Source organism: Capra hircus, unplaced genomic scaffold, assembly GCF_001704415.2.
Source record: "Capra hircus breed San Clemente unplaced genomic scaffold, ASM170441v1, whole genome shotgun sequence".
Taxonomy (NCBI): Eukaryota; Metazoa; Chordata; class Mammalia; order Artiodactyla; family Bovidae; genus Capra; species Capra hircus.
The window spans coordinates 18,712-32,817 of NW_017218839.1; the positions used below are offsets into that span (position 1 = coordinate 18,712).

General features: G+C 70.1%; 1 protein-coding gene across 1 annotated transcript in view; it reads right to left on the minus strand.

Moving 5' to 3' along the window:
• The window catches only part of LOC102177760 (plexin-A1), a gene marked incomplete at its 3' end in the record, with an annotated part of 29,730 nt that extends 16,897 nt beyond the window's left edge, over nt 1-12,833 (minus strand). The window contains 7 exon segments of the mRNA XM_018045647.1: nt 1,083-1,182; nt 1,379-1,532; nt 1,674-1,797; nt 1,999-2,099; nt 2,946-3,086; nt 10,218-10,400; nt 11,589-12,833. Of these exon segments, the coding sequence (XP_017901136.1) occupies nt 1,083-1,182; nt 1,379-1,532; nt 1,674-1,797; nt 1,999-2,099; nt 2,946-3,086; nt 10,218-10,400; nt 11,589-12,815 (2,030 nt within the window).
• Between the last annotated feature and the right edge of the window lie 1,273 nt (nt 12,834-14,106).

A 14,106-nucleotide genomic window follows, 5' to 3' on the forward strand; every position in this document is an offset into this window, starting at 1 on the left:
CTTCCTTGGTGGGTCAGATGATAAAGAATCTGCCCGCAACGTACGAGACCCAGGTGTGATCCTTAGGTCGGGAAGATCCCCTGGAGGAAGGCATGGCAGCCCACTCCAGTACTTTTGCCTAGAGAATCCCATGGACAGAGGGGCCTGGTGGGCTACAGTCCACAGGGTCACAAAGAGTCGGACACGACGGAGCGACTACTAGAGGCTTCTCTTAAGTACCCGTCACCCAGCTGCACAGGGTGTCAGCCTCACCACGCAGGGTCTTTCTGTGGGCAGCATGCGGAGTCTAGCTCCTGGACGAGGGGCCGAGCCCAGGCCCCTGCATTAAGAGTGTGGAGTGCTAACCACCGAACCACCAGGGACGTCCTGAGCAGCATGTCTTAAATCCCACCTCTTCCTAATAAACTAAGATTTAAGCATAGGCGGGACAGCCCCAGTGGAAGTTGGCTCCCTGACTGGAACAAGGCTGGCCGGGCGGGGGCCTGGACGGGCCACGGAGCCCCGCCCTGCACCCTCACTTACAACTCCAGGAAGCCCACGGCCCGGCCTCCACACAGCACCTCGCCCCCTCCCAGCCTCTGGAACACAGCCCCCACCCCAAAGATCCCAGCCTGCCCAGCACGGGGAAGCTGGACCCCGGCGGGGGAGCAACACCGAGGCCCCTGGTGGGCGCCCGTGAGCCACCAGGTGGGTGTCAGACCCGCAAAGACACAACTGAAAACCCGGGGCCTCGGCTCAAGGCTGACCCTGCCCAGGCTGGGCACCCTGCTCCACGTGCCTGGACCCAGGGGGACACACAGCCAGGCCCTCAGCATCTCCCACTCTTCCTCTGAAGCCCCAGGAGAGCACCCATGGCCTTGCCAGCCATGCCCCAGCGGCCCCCAACCCGGGGGGACCAGATCCTTCTGCCCCCAGGCGGCAGGTCCTGAGTGCCCACCCCTGGCCGGCCGTCTCCTGCCCACACAAAGCAGCAGCGACCTGGCGCCCACTGCGCACAGGGGGTGAATCATTGCATCAGCCCCCCGCCGCCTCCTGAGCCGGGCCTCAGGCCTGAGAAGCCGCTCGGGGGGCAGGGCACTCACGACTGGTGGACACTGCAGTTGTAGAAGACGAAGTCCACGGACGCGAACTTCTTGCCCGTCTCCTTGGACTTCAAGTAGAGCTTGACCACCCGCTGGTCTCCTGCACAAGCAGCACAGGCCGGGTTACCAGAGCCCCACGCCGGGCCCCGGGAGCCAGGGAGGGCCCTGCCGAGGACCCTCCCCTCCTCCAGGGGCCAGCGCCCACCCCAGTGGGCGGGGACTGGCTGCGGTCTTTCCCCCGCCACCTTGCGCTGACCACGGCCCCCTGCCCCGGCGGGAGGGCCTCGCGGCCTCACCCTGGCCCCGCGTGATGGGCGCCACCTCCCGGGCAGAGGGGGTGCGGCAGTGGATCCGGCCGTCCTCCAGAACGCCCTCGGACTCGGTGAAGTCCTCGAAGGAGCAGTTGATGCCGGCCGAGAGGTCGGGCACGTTCCAGGCCTGCAGCACGAGCTGGGGGTGGAGCAGGGGACAGGGTGAGCACCCCAGGGGGGCCCCCATCCCGCCCCGGCCCCGCCCACCCTGGGCCCCGCCCGGCCCCAGGCCCCGCCCACCCAGGTTCCGCCCCGCCCCACCGAAGGCGGCTGCACTCACCGGAACCTGAGATGTAGTCACGGACACGTTGCGAGGCTGCACGCTGAGCTGCACGCACTGCAGCAGGTCCGCGGCGAAGCGCTGGGGCTCCGCGGCCCGCTCGCAGGCATCCTGGCGGGAGCAGCTGCAGGCGTGGGTGTGGGCTGGGCTCAGGCAGGAGGCCAGAGGGGCCCCAGGATACCCCATCCCCTGTCCCGACCCAGGGGTGCTGGGCCTCTGACACTCAGCAGCTCACGGGATGCCCACCGCCCCCAACTGGACCCAGGGGAACCAGCATTAGGCCGGCGCCTCCAGACTCTCCTCGAGCTGCCCGGGGCAGACTCACATGCTGTGCAGGACACACCAGCCGCAGTGGGGGTCTCGGGACCCCAGGCACAGCTCACACGATGTGTACTGCACGCAGCTCTCCACAGGCACCCGTGTCACCTGGCGGAGGACCCTTGATGTCAGGCTCGCCCCCCGGACACCGGGAGCCCCCGTCTCAGGCCCTCCTTTGTGCCTTGTCCACTCAAGGGTCACCCCAGTCCTGCCGGAGTCAGGCCACGCAGACCTGGCTCTCTGCACACAGCAGCAGGCCCAGGAGGCAGCCGTCCATCCCAGGAGGCAGCCGGTCCCTCCTGCCCTGCTGGGCCCTGACCGGGCCCCAGTCCTCAGCCAGGAGGTGGGTGGGCCTGCTCACCCCGACCTCGGCCGCTCCCAAGGCAGAGTGACGGCAGGGGCCAGGGCTGGGGGGCAAGGAGGAGGCAGTGCCAGGAGGGACAGAGGCCTGGCCTCATCTGCTGCTCCCGCTGCCAGGGGCCAGCAGGCTGGGCAGAGGGCAGCGGCGGGCTCCAGGCAGGCTGGGCAGAAGCAGCACAGCGCATGGCCTGGAGGAGCTGGCCAGGCCAGAGCCAGGAGCCAGGGACCCCAGACGCTCCCCCTCCAACGCCAGCCCCCGGCCTGGAGGCATTCGTCAGGGGTTCATCCCCAGGGATGCCCAGTCGGTCAGGGAGGGGGTCCGGCTGGCATTCATTGGGCATTTGTCTCCAGGGGTGCCCAGTCGGTCAGGGAGGGGGTCCGGCTGGCATTCATTGGGCGTTTGTCTCCGGGGTGCCCAGTCGGTCAGGGAGGGGGTCCGGCTGGCATTCATTGGGCGTTTGTCTCCGGGGTGCCCAGTCGGTCAGGGAGGGGGTCCGGCTGGCATTCATTGGGCGTGTGTCTCCAGGGGTGCCCAGTCGGTCAGGGAGGGGGTCCGGCAGGCTGGTGAGCCCCCCCAGCTCCTGGGGCGCCCACCTGCTTCTCTGTCATGGCGTACAGGTAACGGCGGTCAGGGCTGAGCACCAGGTCACGCAGAATGGGGCTGCCCTCCTGGGCCACCACGCTCTCGTAGGCCAGCGCCGGCCGGCCGCCGGGGTTCGAGAGGTCCACCAGGATCTGTGGGAACGAGGCCCACGCTGTGTGTGTGTCGGGGGGTCTCCCTGCCCCAGCCCCTCTCGGGGAAACCTGCCAGGACAACTGCGCCGGACCAACCTCGCCGAGTGACGCAGACCGCAGCCTCGGTGTGGGGGTCCCCAGGGACAGGATGACCACCGCCCAGCACCCGCCCCACCCCCGGTCTCGAGCTGCACGGCCACAGCCCAGGCGGGGGCAGTGGGCCAGGCCGGGGGTCCCGGGGGAAGGGCTATTTGTGCAGAGGGGAGGAGACACAGGGGGTGTCCAGTGCAGACAGAGGCCCCCCCCGGCCTTGGGAGGGAGACTGAGGGGCTGCTCCAAGGGGGGCACCCCGGCTAGAAGGCAGGGGGGCAGGCATGGCACCGGCGCTGAAAGGTACCCGAAGCCCCGAACAAGCTGGGCGCTAATCAGCCAGCTCTTCCCTGCCGCTCGAGACACTGCAAGTATTTTTAGCTGCTTTTACCAAACAAATGTATTTAATTAACAGCGAGACCCAAGGGGCTTTCCAGAGAGGGGACCCATGGGGCAGTGTCCTGCTGGCTTGGTCCAGCCTGCAGGGCTGGCTCTGGGCTAGGGGCTCCTCCCAGGCCGCGTGGGGCCCCCGGCCCACCTCCACTGCGGCCCAGCAGCCCTGCTCCTTGCCCCTCACTTGCAGGACGCGGTGGGGCCGGCCTGACTGGCAGGCAGACGCCCCTGGCTCAGGCCAGCTCCCACGGGGGCGGGTGTCCCGGGCGGAGGCCATGGGGCAGGGGGAGGGGAGGAAGGGATAGGAGGTGGGGGGGCCGCATTCCTGAGGGCCCGCGGCCCCCCCCACATCCGCTCAGCTGCTGCCCCGCCAGGCGGGCGGGCTTAAGTCAAACCAGACCCGGAAGAGGCGAGTCCAGCTGGGCTGTTGGGGGGGTGGGGGGGCCAGACTGGGCCTAGAGCTGCCCAAACAGCCTCGGGGAGCCGGGGGGGGGGAGGGCACAGCAGCCCAGCCTCCATCCCCCAGGCTGCGCCTGGAGGGGACCCCACAGGCAGCCCCAGGCCGAGGAGGCCAGGAGTCCAGCCCATGCCCCAGCCCGGCCTAGACGTGCCCTGACCGTGCGGGCTCTGCCTCAGCATCCCCCCGGCCCCTCAGCGACCCGCCTTGACCCCCTCAGCGTCCCCCCTGGGCCCCCTCAGCCTCCCCCATGGGCCCCTTCAGCGTCCCCCCAACCCCCTCAGCGTCCCCCCCTTGACCCCTTCAGCGTCCCCCCTGGCCCCCTCAGCGTCCCCCACCGGCCCCCTCAGCGTCCCCCCGGCCCCCTCAGCGTCCCCCCCCGGCCCCCTCAGCGTCCCCCCCCGGCCCCCTCAGCGTCCCCCCCCCCCCCTCAGCGTCCCCCACCGGCCCCCTCAGCGTCCCCCTCGACCCCCTCAGCGTCCCCCACCGGCCCCCTCAGCGTCCCTCTCGACCCCCTCAGCGTCCCCCCCGGCCCCCTCAGCGTCCCCACCGGCCCCCTCAGCGTCCCCCCTCGACCCCCTCAGCGTCCCCCACCGGCCCCCTCAGCGTCCCCCACCGGCCCCCTCAGCGTCCCCCCCCCCTCAGCGTCCCCCCCGGCCCCCTCAGCGTCCCCCCTGGGCCCCCTCAGCGTCCCCCCCCGACCCCCTCAGCGTCCCCCCCGGCCCCCTCAGCGTCCCCCCTGGGCCCCCTCAGCGTCCCCCTGACCCCCTCAGTGTCCCCCCTGCCCCCTCAGCGTCCCCCCCGCCTCCTCAGCATCCCCCACGCCTCCTCAGCATCTCCCCGTCCCCCACCCCACAGCCACTCAGGGACTAAGTGGCCCAGCAGACGGCGCCCGGGGATGCAGGCCCCACAGCAAACCCCCAGAGCCAGCCAGCCATCCAGGCCAACAAGCCCAGGCTGGAATGCGGCCAGGCGGTGGGGAACGGCCGGTCGGAGGGCAGGGCAGGGCACCGGGGCTGCAAAGGGCCCTTGCAGGTGCACCGCCCACCCCGGGACCCTGGGGAGGCCTGCCCGGCCCTGGCCTGACTGACCACACCCCGGACCTGGGCAGGGGCCCCTCGGGAGGGTGCTGAACTGGGCCAGTGTTGGGCCCCAGGCTCTCCCTGCAGACGCCCTGACCCTTCCCTCTCAGAGCAGAGAGCACCGGCCGGGCTGTGGGTGCGGCCTGGGGGCTCCCACCCTGGGGGGATGAGGGAGACCCTGCAGGGAAGGCCCGCGTGGGGGGTGCACGCTGGGGCGGGGGTGGGGCCACAGCCAGCCAGGTTCCGGAATGCCGCCGCCCCCAGGCCTGCAGCCGCGGGCTGACCGACTCCAACAGGTGGCTGCCAACAGCTGCGGCCAGAGCGTGCCTGTCCAGCTGTCCACCCGTCAGGCGCCGTCCGCCACCCACCTGCCGGCACAGGGCAGCCCCTGGCCCTTACACATGCGAGGCTGCCCCGTTTCTGGAGGGCACAGAGCGCTCAGGGCGGGTCGGGGAGGCAGGTGCCCCCACGCTGCATGCCGGGCAGCCCCCTGGCCAGGCTCAGCAGGGGCCCAGGCCACGGGTGCCAGTCAGGGCTTGTGGCCAGTCCTAGGGCCCCTGTGAGCCGGCAGGGCTGATTTTAGGGCTGCCGGGCCCTGGAGCCCACAGAAGGGGAACCCTGTGTCCCCAGACCTGCCCGAGAAGCCAGGAGCCGGGATCGCCAGGTGCACCTGGGGCAAAGCAGGGGAGGGGGGTGGCCAGCCGCCAGGGGAGCATTCCAGGGAGAAGGGGCATGTGGGGCGGGCACAGGGCCAGCTGGCTGGCAGGACGGCAGGACACACACACCCCTGCCTCCAGCTGTCACCCGAGGGCCACCAGCCGGGGCAGCAGGCCTGCAGGAGCTCGGGGAAGACGGCCACGCAGGCTGGCCCCATCCCAACCTCCTGGCCAACAGGACCCCGGAGCCCAGGGCACAGGAGACGCAGGTCCTTCACAGGGACCCCGGCCCCGGGGCCGCTCCAGCCGGCTGCCCCACACCCCTCGCCGTGAGGCCCTGGCCAGCGGCTGCGGGCAGGCAGCTGACGGCCCGGCCAGGTCAGCTGTCCGTCCAGCCCAGAGCCAACAAAGGATCCATTCTCCGGGCCAAGGGCGGGCGGGGGCCCCGGGGAGGACGTCTGGGCCATGCAGGCTGCTTGCCAAGGCCGGCACGCGCCCTCGCCGCCCGGAGGCAGGGGGCTGCCCGGCTTGGCCCTCTCAGGAGGGGAAAGTGCCCTGTCCCGCCCAACCCAAGACACAGCCCGATTCCTTGCTGTGAAGCAGGGGTGCCCTGGCTGACCCCTCCTGGTATCCAGGCAGAGGACGGGGCAGTGGGCCGCAGGGCCGAGACCACACGGGCACCCTCCTCCTGTAGACGCAGGAGCCCAGCCTGCTCCCTGCCCCCAGGGGACAGCGGCCCCTGCTCCCCACCTCCCTGCTGGTCAGGCCTGAGGCCCCCACAGGCCTGCTCCTGGACCCTTCCCACCCTTCTTGGGCCACCTTGGCACCCCCTGCTCTGGCTGGGGGCCGTTCTCAGGAAGGCCAGAAGGAGTTTGATACTGAAGAAGCAATTAGTGATTTCCTCTTGGTGGTAATTAGGTAATTAAAACACGACTTGCAGCAGGCCTGATGGCTGTAATTGGGCCAGACACACCTGGTGCGGGGGAGCGGGGGTCCCAGGAATCTCACGGTTCCTGTCCTCGATTCTCAGCACATAGACCGACCGACACAAGCAGTGGTCCTCCCTGAGCCTCGGTCTCCTTATCTGACTGCAGACGACCCACTCACCGCACTGAGAAGTGAGAACTTCACAGCCCCTGATGGGGGGTGGTGCTTGGAGGGGGGCCCCCCGAGGCCGAGCCCTGCCAGGGAGGAGGGGATGGCTGCCCGCGGGGTCCACCCATGGCTGTGGAGGCCGCACAGAGCTGGCACGGGGGCCGCAGAAGTCGTTGGGCCTCCTCTCACAGGCCGGGGCCATGGCCAGGGATGCCAGGGCAGGCAGCAGTGACCATCTGGCCAGATGTCCTTGCCGCAAGCCCCGCACCAACCCCACCTTGCAACAGCAGCTGGCGCGGTGACCCTACTTTCCAGAACCACTAGGAGCCCCAGACCAGACCTCTGTGGCCCCCGCTGCGCACCACAGGGTGCCCAGACATCTGTCCACCGTGCACAGGACAGGCCCGACCCCTCCCGCACGGCGAGGGCCCCTCTGACCTGTGAGCCCCCCGTTCCCGCCCCCGGAACACCTCCCGCACCCCATCGTGCACAGGCCTGGCTGTGAGGAGCACGGGCCCCACAGATGCTCACAGACGGTCAGCACGAGGCTGCGAGGCCTGCACTGGGACCCCAAGGAGGGGCTGCCGGACCACCCTGGAGGCAGGGTCCCCCTACAGCCACCCAGCTTTCAGGATCTCCCAGGTTCAGAATCCTGAGGTGGGGAGCAGGCGTCACCCCCTTTCCAAGAGCAGCTTCTGGAGACGAGGCCCCTGGAGAGGAAGGGGCGTTCCCGTCCCAGCAGACCACGGTGGGTGCTCCCTGGGGGTGCGGGGCAGTGGCCAGGGCTGCCTGGGGATGTAGCGGTGGCGCCTCCACCCTGCAGGACCCCCGCAGCAGGGCTCAGCCACGTCCCTGCCTGGCCCTGGCCCCACAGCCCGGGGAGGACAGGTGCCCGCCCCCCCCAGGCCCACACTGCGGCTGGGGAGGGCGGGAGGCACCCCTGGCAGGAGTCCAGGGCTGGAGGCCCCCCACCTCCCTCGGGTGCCCGGGCCATCTCGAGGACTCCCGGTGGGCCTGGAGATGAGCAGGAGGGGACAGCTGGGGGGGCAGGTGCAGGCGGGGCACGGGGAGGGCAGGGACCCGGGGGCACCCCAGCCAGCCCACGGCAGCTCCGGTTGGCAGCTCTTCAGTTAATCGGCTGCAGTTTTACACAACGCCATTTGGAGGTGGCCCACAGCCAGCCGCGTCCCCAGAGCTCCCCGAGTCACTGTTTAAAGCCCAGGAAGGACCAGCTGTGGGGAGGACGAGGCGGGTCCGTCTCAGCGCAGCAGGCCGCGCAGAGGCGGGGAGGGGCCCCAGGCCTGGACTCTGGGAACGTGGGGAGACAGGACGGGGGGCCAGGCCTGCACTGAACCCCAGGCCCGGCCCTCCCAGGCCAGGAGGAGAGAGCTGGGAGCCTGTGGGGGGTGGAGGGGGGCGGGCACCGCTGGCCGCCAGGCCCTGGACCACAGCCACCTCCACCCCCAGGCCGGGCTGGGACGACGCGGGAGGGCCGGGCAGGGGCGGGAATTAGGAATGTGCTGCCGAAGGCCAGGTCAGCGAGAGGCGGGCGGCCGGGAGCAGAGCCCTTCGAGGAGGTCAAGGCTGGAGGCCTCAGGTGGGAACTGCAGGTCAAGGAGCCGGCGGCGCAGGGACAGAGGGCCAGGCCCAGCATGGGACAAGAAGCCCCTTCCCCGCGCCCAGGCAGCCCCAGCCCCGGGGGGACGGGGAGGCCGAGAGAGAGGCCCCCTGAAGGTGCGCGCCGGTCCACACGGGGTGCGCGGGGGTCACGCCTCCACGACAGACCCCCTCGACCAGCCCAACTCACAGCCCCGGTGCGGTTGGACCCTACACCCCCAGGAAGGCCACCATCCGCCCCGTGAGGAACACGAGGCCAGCAGGGCCACAGCAGGCAACCGGACCCGGAAGGCAGGGCTGGGGGGCGGCCGGGGCCTCAACTATCACCTCCTCGGTCCCGACGCGGGACCTGCTCATGGGGGTCCTACTCCTCTGAGAGCCACCTCGGGACCTCAGGTTCCCTCAGCGGGACGGGGGCAGGGGGTGAGGCCGGGACACAGCAGAGGGAGGCAGGGCTGGACCAACCCGTCCTCCCAGCCTCACGGGGTGGCCTGTGGGCAAAGTCCCTGCCTGACCAGCTGCCCACCAGCTCACCGGCCACCAGGAGGGTCCCCCCCCAGCCCCAGATGCTAGCCTTCTGCCAGGTGATGGGCTTGAGGGTCCTGCAGGAATGAGTTCCTGCTGCTTCGCCCGCAGCCCCACCCCAGACGGGCTCCCGCGGCAGGGGGCAAAAACGGCTCCCCAGGGAACCCCCATGGGGTCTGTGGGCCCTCTCCACTGACCCCCAGCCCTGGGGCTGCAGGCAGAACCCTGCTGGAGGCCCTGCCACCCCAGGTAGGGCCAGGACAGGGGGTCATGGGGTGGGCCTGCCACACCGGCACCGACTCCACACTGCCACGGGCAGGACCCCGCAGCACCCACCAGGGGGTGCCCTCGGCACAGCCCCAGGGCCCAAGGCCCATGGCTCCGTCCATGGGTGGAAAAGCCGGCGCTGAGGGAGGGCACTGCCCAGAGGCCGCAGAGCCCATGGACTGCACGTGGCAGGGACCAGGGACCTGCCCGCCCCTTAGGCCTGGGCACCAGGGCTGAGCAAGCAGTCAGGGCCCAGCCCCCACCCGGCACCCGCGGGCCGAGCTGGGTCAGCAGGCAGCCTCCGCCAGCTGTTATTTCATCCACCAGCCCCACCCCTGCACTGACCCTCAGGGCTCCAGGCACCCCCACCCTCCGGCCCCAGGAGCTGTGCCCACGGCAGCCAGGCCTCCCTGGGCGGGTCCCTACCCAGCCAGCCAGTGCTGACCCTGGGGCCGCTGCCACCCCAGGATGCCCAACCCCGCCCGGCCCCCGCCCCCGCCCTGCACACCCCCAAGCTGAGCCCGTGGAGGGGCCGGGGAGCTGCCCCCTCGCTAGGGCACCCCAACAGGCTCACTGCAGCCAGGGGCGGGCGGGCTGCCAGCCTCACCCTGCCCTTGGTCCTGTGTCTCTGGGCAGAGTGCTGCCTCGGCGACACCCGATCCTGGCGGGGAGAGGGCCACCCGGCCAGCCCCGCCCCCGCCCCCCGCGGTCTCCTGGAGGTCACCTCTGTGGGTGGGCAGGCCTGCAGGCCGAAGGCCCTGTCAGCCTTAAGCTGCCACAGGCCTGGCCTGCCCCCACGCCCCGACGCCCAGCCAGGACCCTGACATGTGCTGGACGCAGGAGCGCCCAGGGCGCGCGAGGAGACGATGGTCCCCGGGACTGGGGCCCCCTCCCCACCAGGACACGACGAGAACAGGCGCTGGAGCCCCGGCAGTGACCCCGTGCTGACCTTGCGGATGCGGCCGCTGCGCGTGCCCACGAACACCACCGTACGGCCCTGGTAGTCGTAGGCGGCCACGGCGGTCAGGCCGTCGTCTCTGTCCACGAACAGGGGCGTCCCCTCGATGGTGACCGTGCCGCCCAGGGGCTGGTTGAAGTCCTGCCCGCAGAAGTCGTCGTCAATCTGCAGGGGCTGAAGAGGCGGCGGGGGGGTGAGGCCCAGGCCGTCCCCGGGGAGACGCTGCGGCCGTGCAGTGCAGGGGGTGGCTGGCACAGCTGCGGCTGGTCGTGGGGAGACGGAGGCCCTGGGAGCTGCTTGAGCAGCAGGAGCCCGGGACGGAGGGCGCCTCTCACACACACCAGGCCCAGGCCCTGCCCCCCACCACAGGGGCACAGGGAGCGGCGGGGGGCACACAGGTGTGTGCCAGGGGCGCGTGGGGAGCTGGGGTGGCTCACTCAGGACAGGATACGGGGTGACACCTAATAGGCAGAGGGAGGGGCCGGCTGAGAGGTGGCGTCTGCAAGGGAAGGAAGCAATCGATAGTGCAGGTTCCGGAGCCGGGCGGGGAGGGCAGGGCGGGGGACGGGGCCAGGCAGCTCCAGGCCCGGCTGAGGTTTGTTGGGGGCAGGGTTGGGGTGGGGTCCAGGGTCCTGGCTGGGGGGCTGAGGTGGGAGGGACCAGGGCGGACGGGAGGGGCAAGAAGGAGGCACATACACAGAGCACACAGGGAGCTTAGCAAGGTGCCCGCCAGGAGTCTCCAGCTGCACCGAGGAGGCCCGACGCTTCCCGGACAGACGGGAAAACCCGGGCCGGCCCTTCCTGGGGCCACCCCAAGCCCTGGGCAGCAGAGGCGCTGGAGGTCCTCCAAACAAGCCCTCACCCCCTACGAAGATCATCCTTTCTGGGGGAGGGCAACACACACTCCTCAAAAAGCAGCTGGCCCCGTCAGGGCCTGGAGACAGGACAGGCAGCAGCCAGCCGACGGGCACTGAGCGGCACCCCGTTTCCCGCCCGCCCAGGTGAGATGCGCAGCCAGGCGCCAGGGCAGCGGAGAAGCAGAGCCTCGAGACAGGACCCTGAGAGGAGACGGCGCCCACTGCCCACCTGGCCCTGCTCTGGCCCCAGCTCGCCCCTTACTGGCCATGTACCCTGGACATCACCCCACCTCTCAGTGACCTCAGCTGTGAAACAGAGACAAGGCCCGGCCAGCCAGAGCCCAGAACAGCACTAGGGACGAGGGCGGGGTCTCTGTCCATGGGCATGAGGGCGGGGGCTCTGCCCACGGGCACGAGGGCACACGGACACAGCCACGTCACCTGTTTTCTCAAGGGGTGGGACGGCCGTGTCCCGTGTTCCGGGCTGGCGGGGCGGGGTGCTCACCGAGTTGATGCAGCCCAGCTCCTTGTTGAGCAGCCAGGGCAGTGAGAGCTTGCCCTCACCGCGATAGCAGGACTGGATACGCGCCTTGATCTTCTCCTTGATGGCCCTGAGCGTGAAGAGGCAGAGGACCGACTCCCGCGGCGGCTTCACGCGGTTCTTCTGGCCCTGGGCGAACACGGTGAACAGCACGTCCTCGTCCTCAGCCAGGCCCAGCTGGTGGGCCAGGGCCCGGCCGGGCCGGCTCAGGTAGGCGTCCTGCACCAGGCGGTACTCCACGCCCGCCTGCTCGCAGCCGACGGGGAACTCGACGTAGGAGTAGAACTTGGGGTCGTCCACGCACAGCCGCACGATCTTGGACGTGAAGAAGTGCTCGCCGGCAGCGTCGGGCGAGGTCAGCTGCGTGTCCAGCTGCAGAGTGAGGTAGTACACGAAGTGCTCGCTGCGGAAGCTGTACACGTAGTAGATGTCGAAGGCCGGGAACTTGGACAGCGTGTCCGAGGGGATCTTGAGCTGCGAGGACACGAACTCGTCCTGGTACACGAAGCCAAACATCTCGGCGTCCTCCTCGTTGGCCATGAGCCGGCGGCTGGACAGCGTGGGGAAGTACTCGGACTTGCCGTCGATGGGCGTGCCCACGAAGAGCTTGGCCTGCGCCTGGCCGGGCGGCCCGGCGATCAGCACGCCGGCCATGCTGCCCGCCTCGCGCACGCCCGACAGGTAGTGCTCCTTGCGGTGGTGCGGCTCGCCCAGCTTGAAGAGGTCGTCCAGGCGCAGGAACTGGCAGATGCCTTGTGAGGCGCTGCCGCAGGCCAGCAGGCGGTTGGCGGGCTGGTCCAGCAGCAGCAGCTTGTTGACGTTGTCGGTGCTGCCCAGGCCGTGCGGGCAGGACTGCACGCTGGGCGGGGGGTAGCACTTCTCGTTGTCCTCCACCGGGCCCGTCACATGCGCCCGCAGCAGCGTCAGGTTCCCCGACAGCTTGTAGATGCGGTTCACGGCGCCCACATACACCTCGCCCGTCTGCTCGTGGACCACCAGGTGGGTCAGCGCCCAGTCGCTGGCAGTGAAGGTGCGGAAAGGGGGCTGCGGACCCCCGCCTGCCCGGGGCGCGGCCCCCAGCAGCAGGACCAGCAGCAGCAGCAGCAGCGGAGCCCGCGGGCTCAGGCGCGGCAGCAGCATGACGGGCCGGGGCCTCAGGCGGAGGCGCTTGGGTCCTTCGGCGCCAGGCATCACAGGAGCCTCAGCCCTGCGGGGAGGAGGGACAGGGCGTGTCACCTGCGCGGTCTCTGAGCGCCAGTGCCCGTCCTCCGCCGGGATGTCCCACGCGTGGGGCGCGGCCTGACGCTCCAGGAGACGCCAGAGGGGCGAGGGAGAGCCCCTCCCGGCCTGGAGCCCTGGGGGCAGCTATTCTGAGCCCCACACTCCGGCCAGCAGCGCGGACCGCTCGAGCTCTGCCGCTGCCCGGCCGCGGCCGGGAGAAGATAGGGACCCAGGACCGGGAGGTGGGCGACAGACCTGGGCCTGCCCGCGCCCCCCAGGGAGCAAGGCTCCCGGCTCCAAGCTCCCACGGTGGTGACCGCCTCTCTGCCCAAGCGCCTTGCGGGCTGGACAGTACTCACAGGTAGTAGAGAACACTCGCGTGGTCCCTGCAGAAGGCGGGGCTCCTCGCAGCCCCGCCCCGCCCCTGGCCCCGCCCCCAGCCCTGCCCACCTACCCTCGCCCCGCCCCCAGCCCTGCTCGCTAAGAGCCCGGCCCCGCCCCCTTCTCTGAGGAGTTCCCTAGCAGCGGGGGGGCTTGCACCTCCCACCCCAGCCAATGGCTGTCCCTACTCCAGGCGAGAAGCCCCCAGACCCTGCCTCCTCGCAAACAATCTCATCTCCCCACAGCTCGGCAGCTGGCAGCCACACTCCAGGTTACGTGTAGCCTCTGGGGCCCGCAGCCACGTGGTTGACCGGGTCCTCGGCCAGGGTCTCCCCGTCTATGCAGGCTCGTCTCCCGGGTGACAGTGAGCAGGCCGGGGTGCCCAGTCAGGGTCCCGCCTCCAGCTGTCCCCGGACTTGCGGGCTGAGGGCAGCAGCCGCGAGCTCTCCAGCTGTCTGTCACCCTTGTAGTCTGAGGCCCGAGCTGTCCCCAGACACTGTCCCCACCAGCACGAGAGCTGCCAAGCCCCAGAGCGGCCAGCCAGGACCGTGCCATGTGAGTGTATGGTGTGAGCTGGGCCCGGAGACTGGCCCACCCACCCACTCACAATCCCCACTTCCGCAAACACCACTCTCTTAGGCCGGAGGGGTCTCTGAACACAGCCTCGAGAAACGGAACAGTGTATTCTACATTGAACTAATGTCCTAAGATATCGACTGAGATCCAAGGGTGCTGGAATCTAGGATGTATCATTTAAACTTGTGTTTCTATTTTTGTATGGGGGCCTATCTATCCATTGGGATGGTTTAACTCTCCTGGGGGGTCGGTGGGTGGGCCGCTGAGTCATGACTACGTTGCTACGGTGGGTGTCGACCGAGTG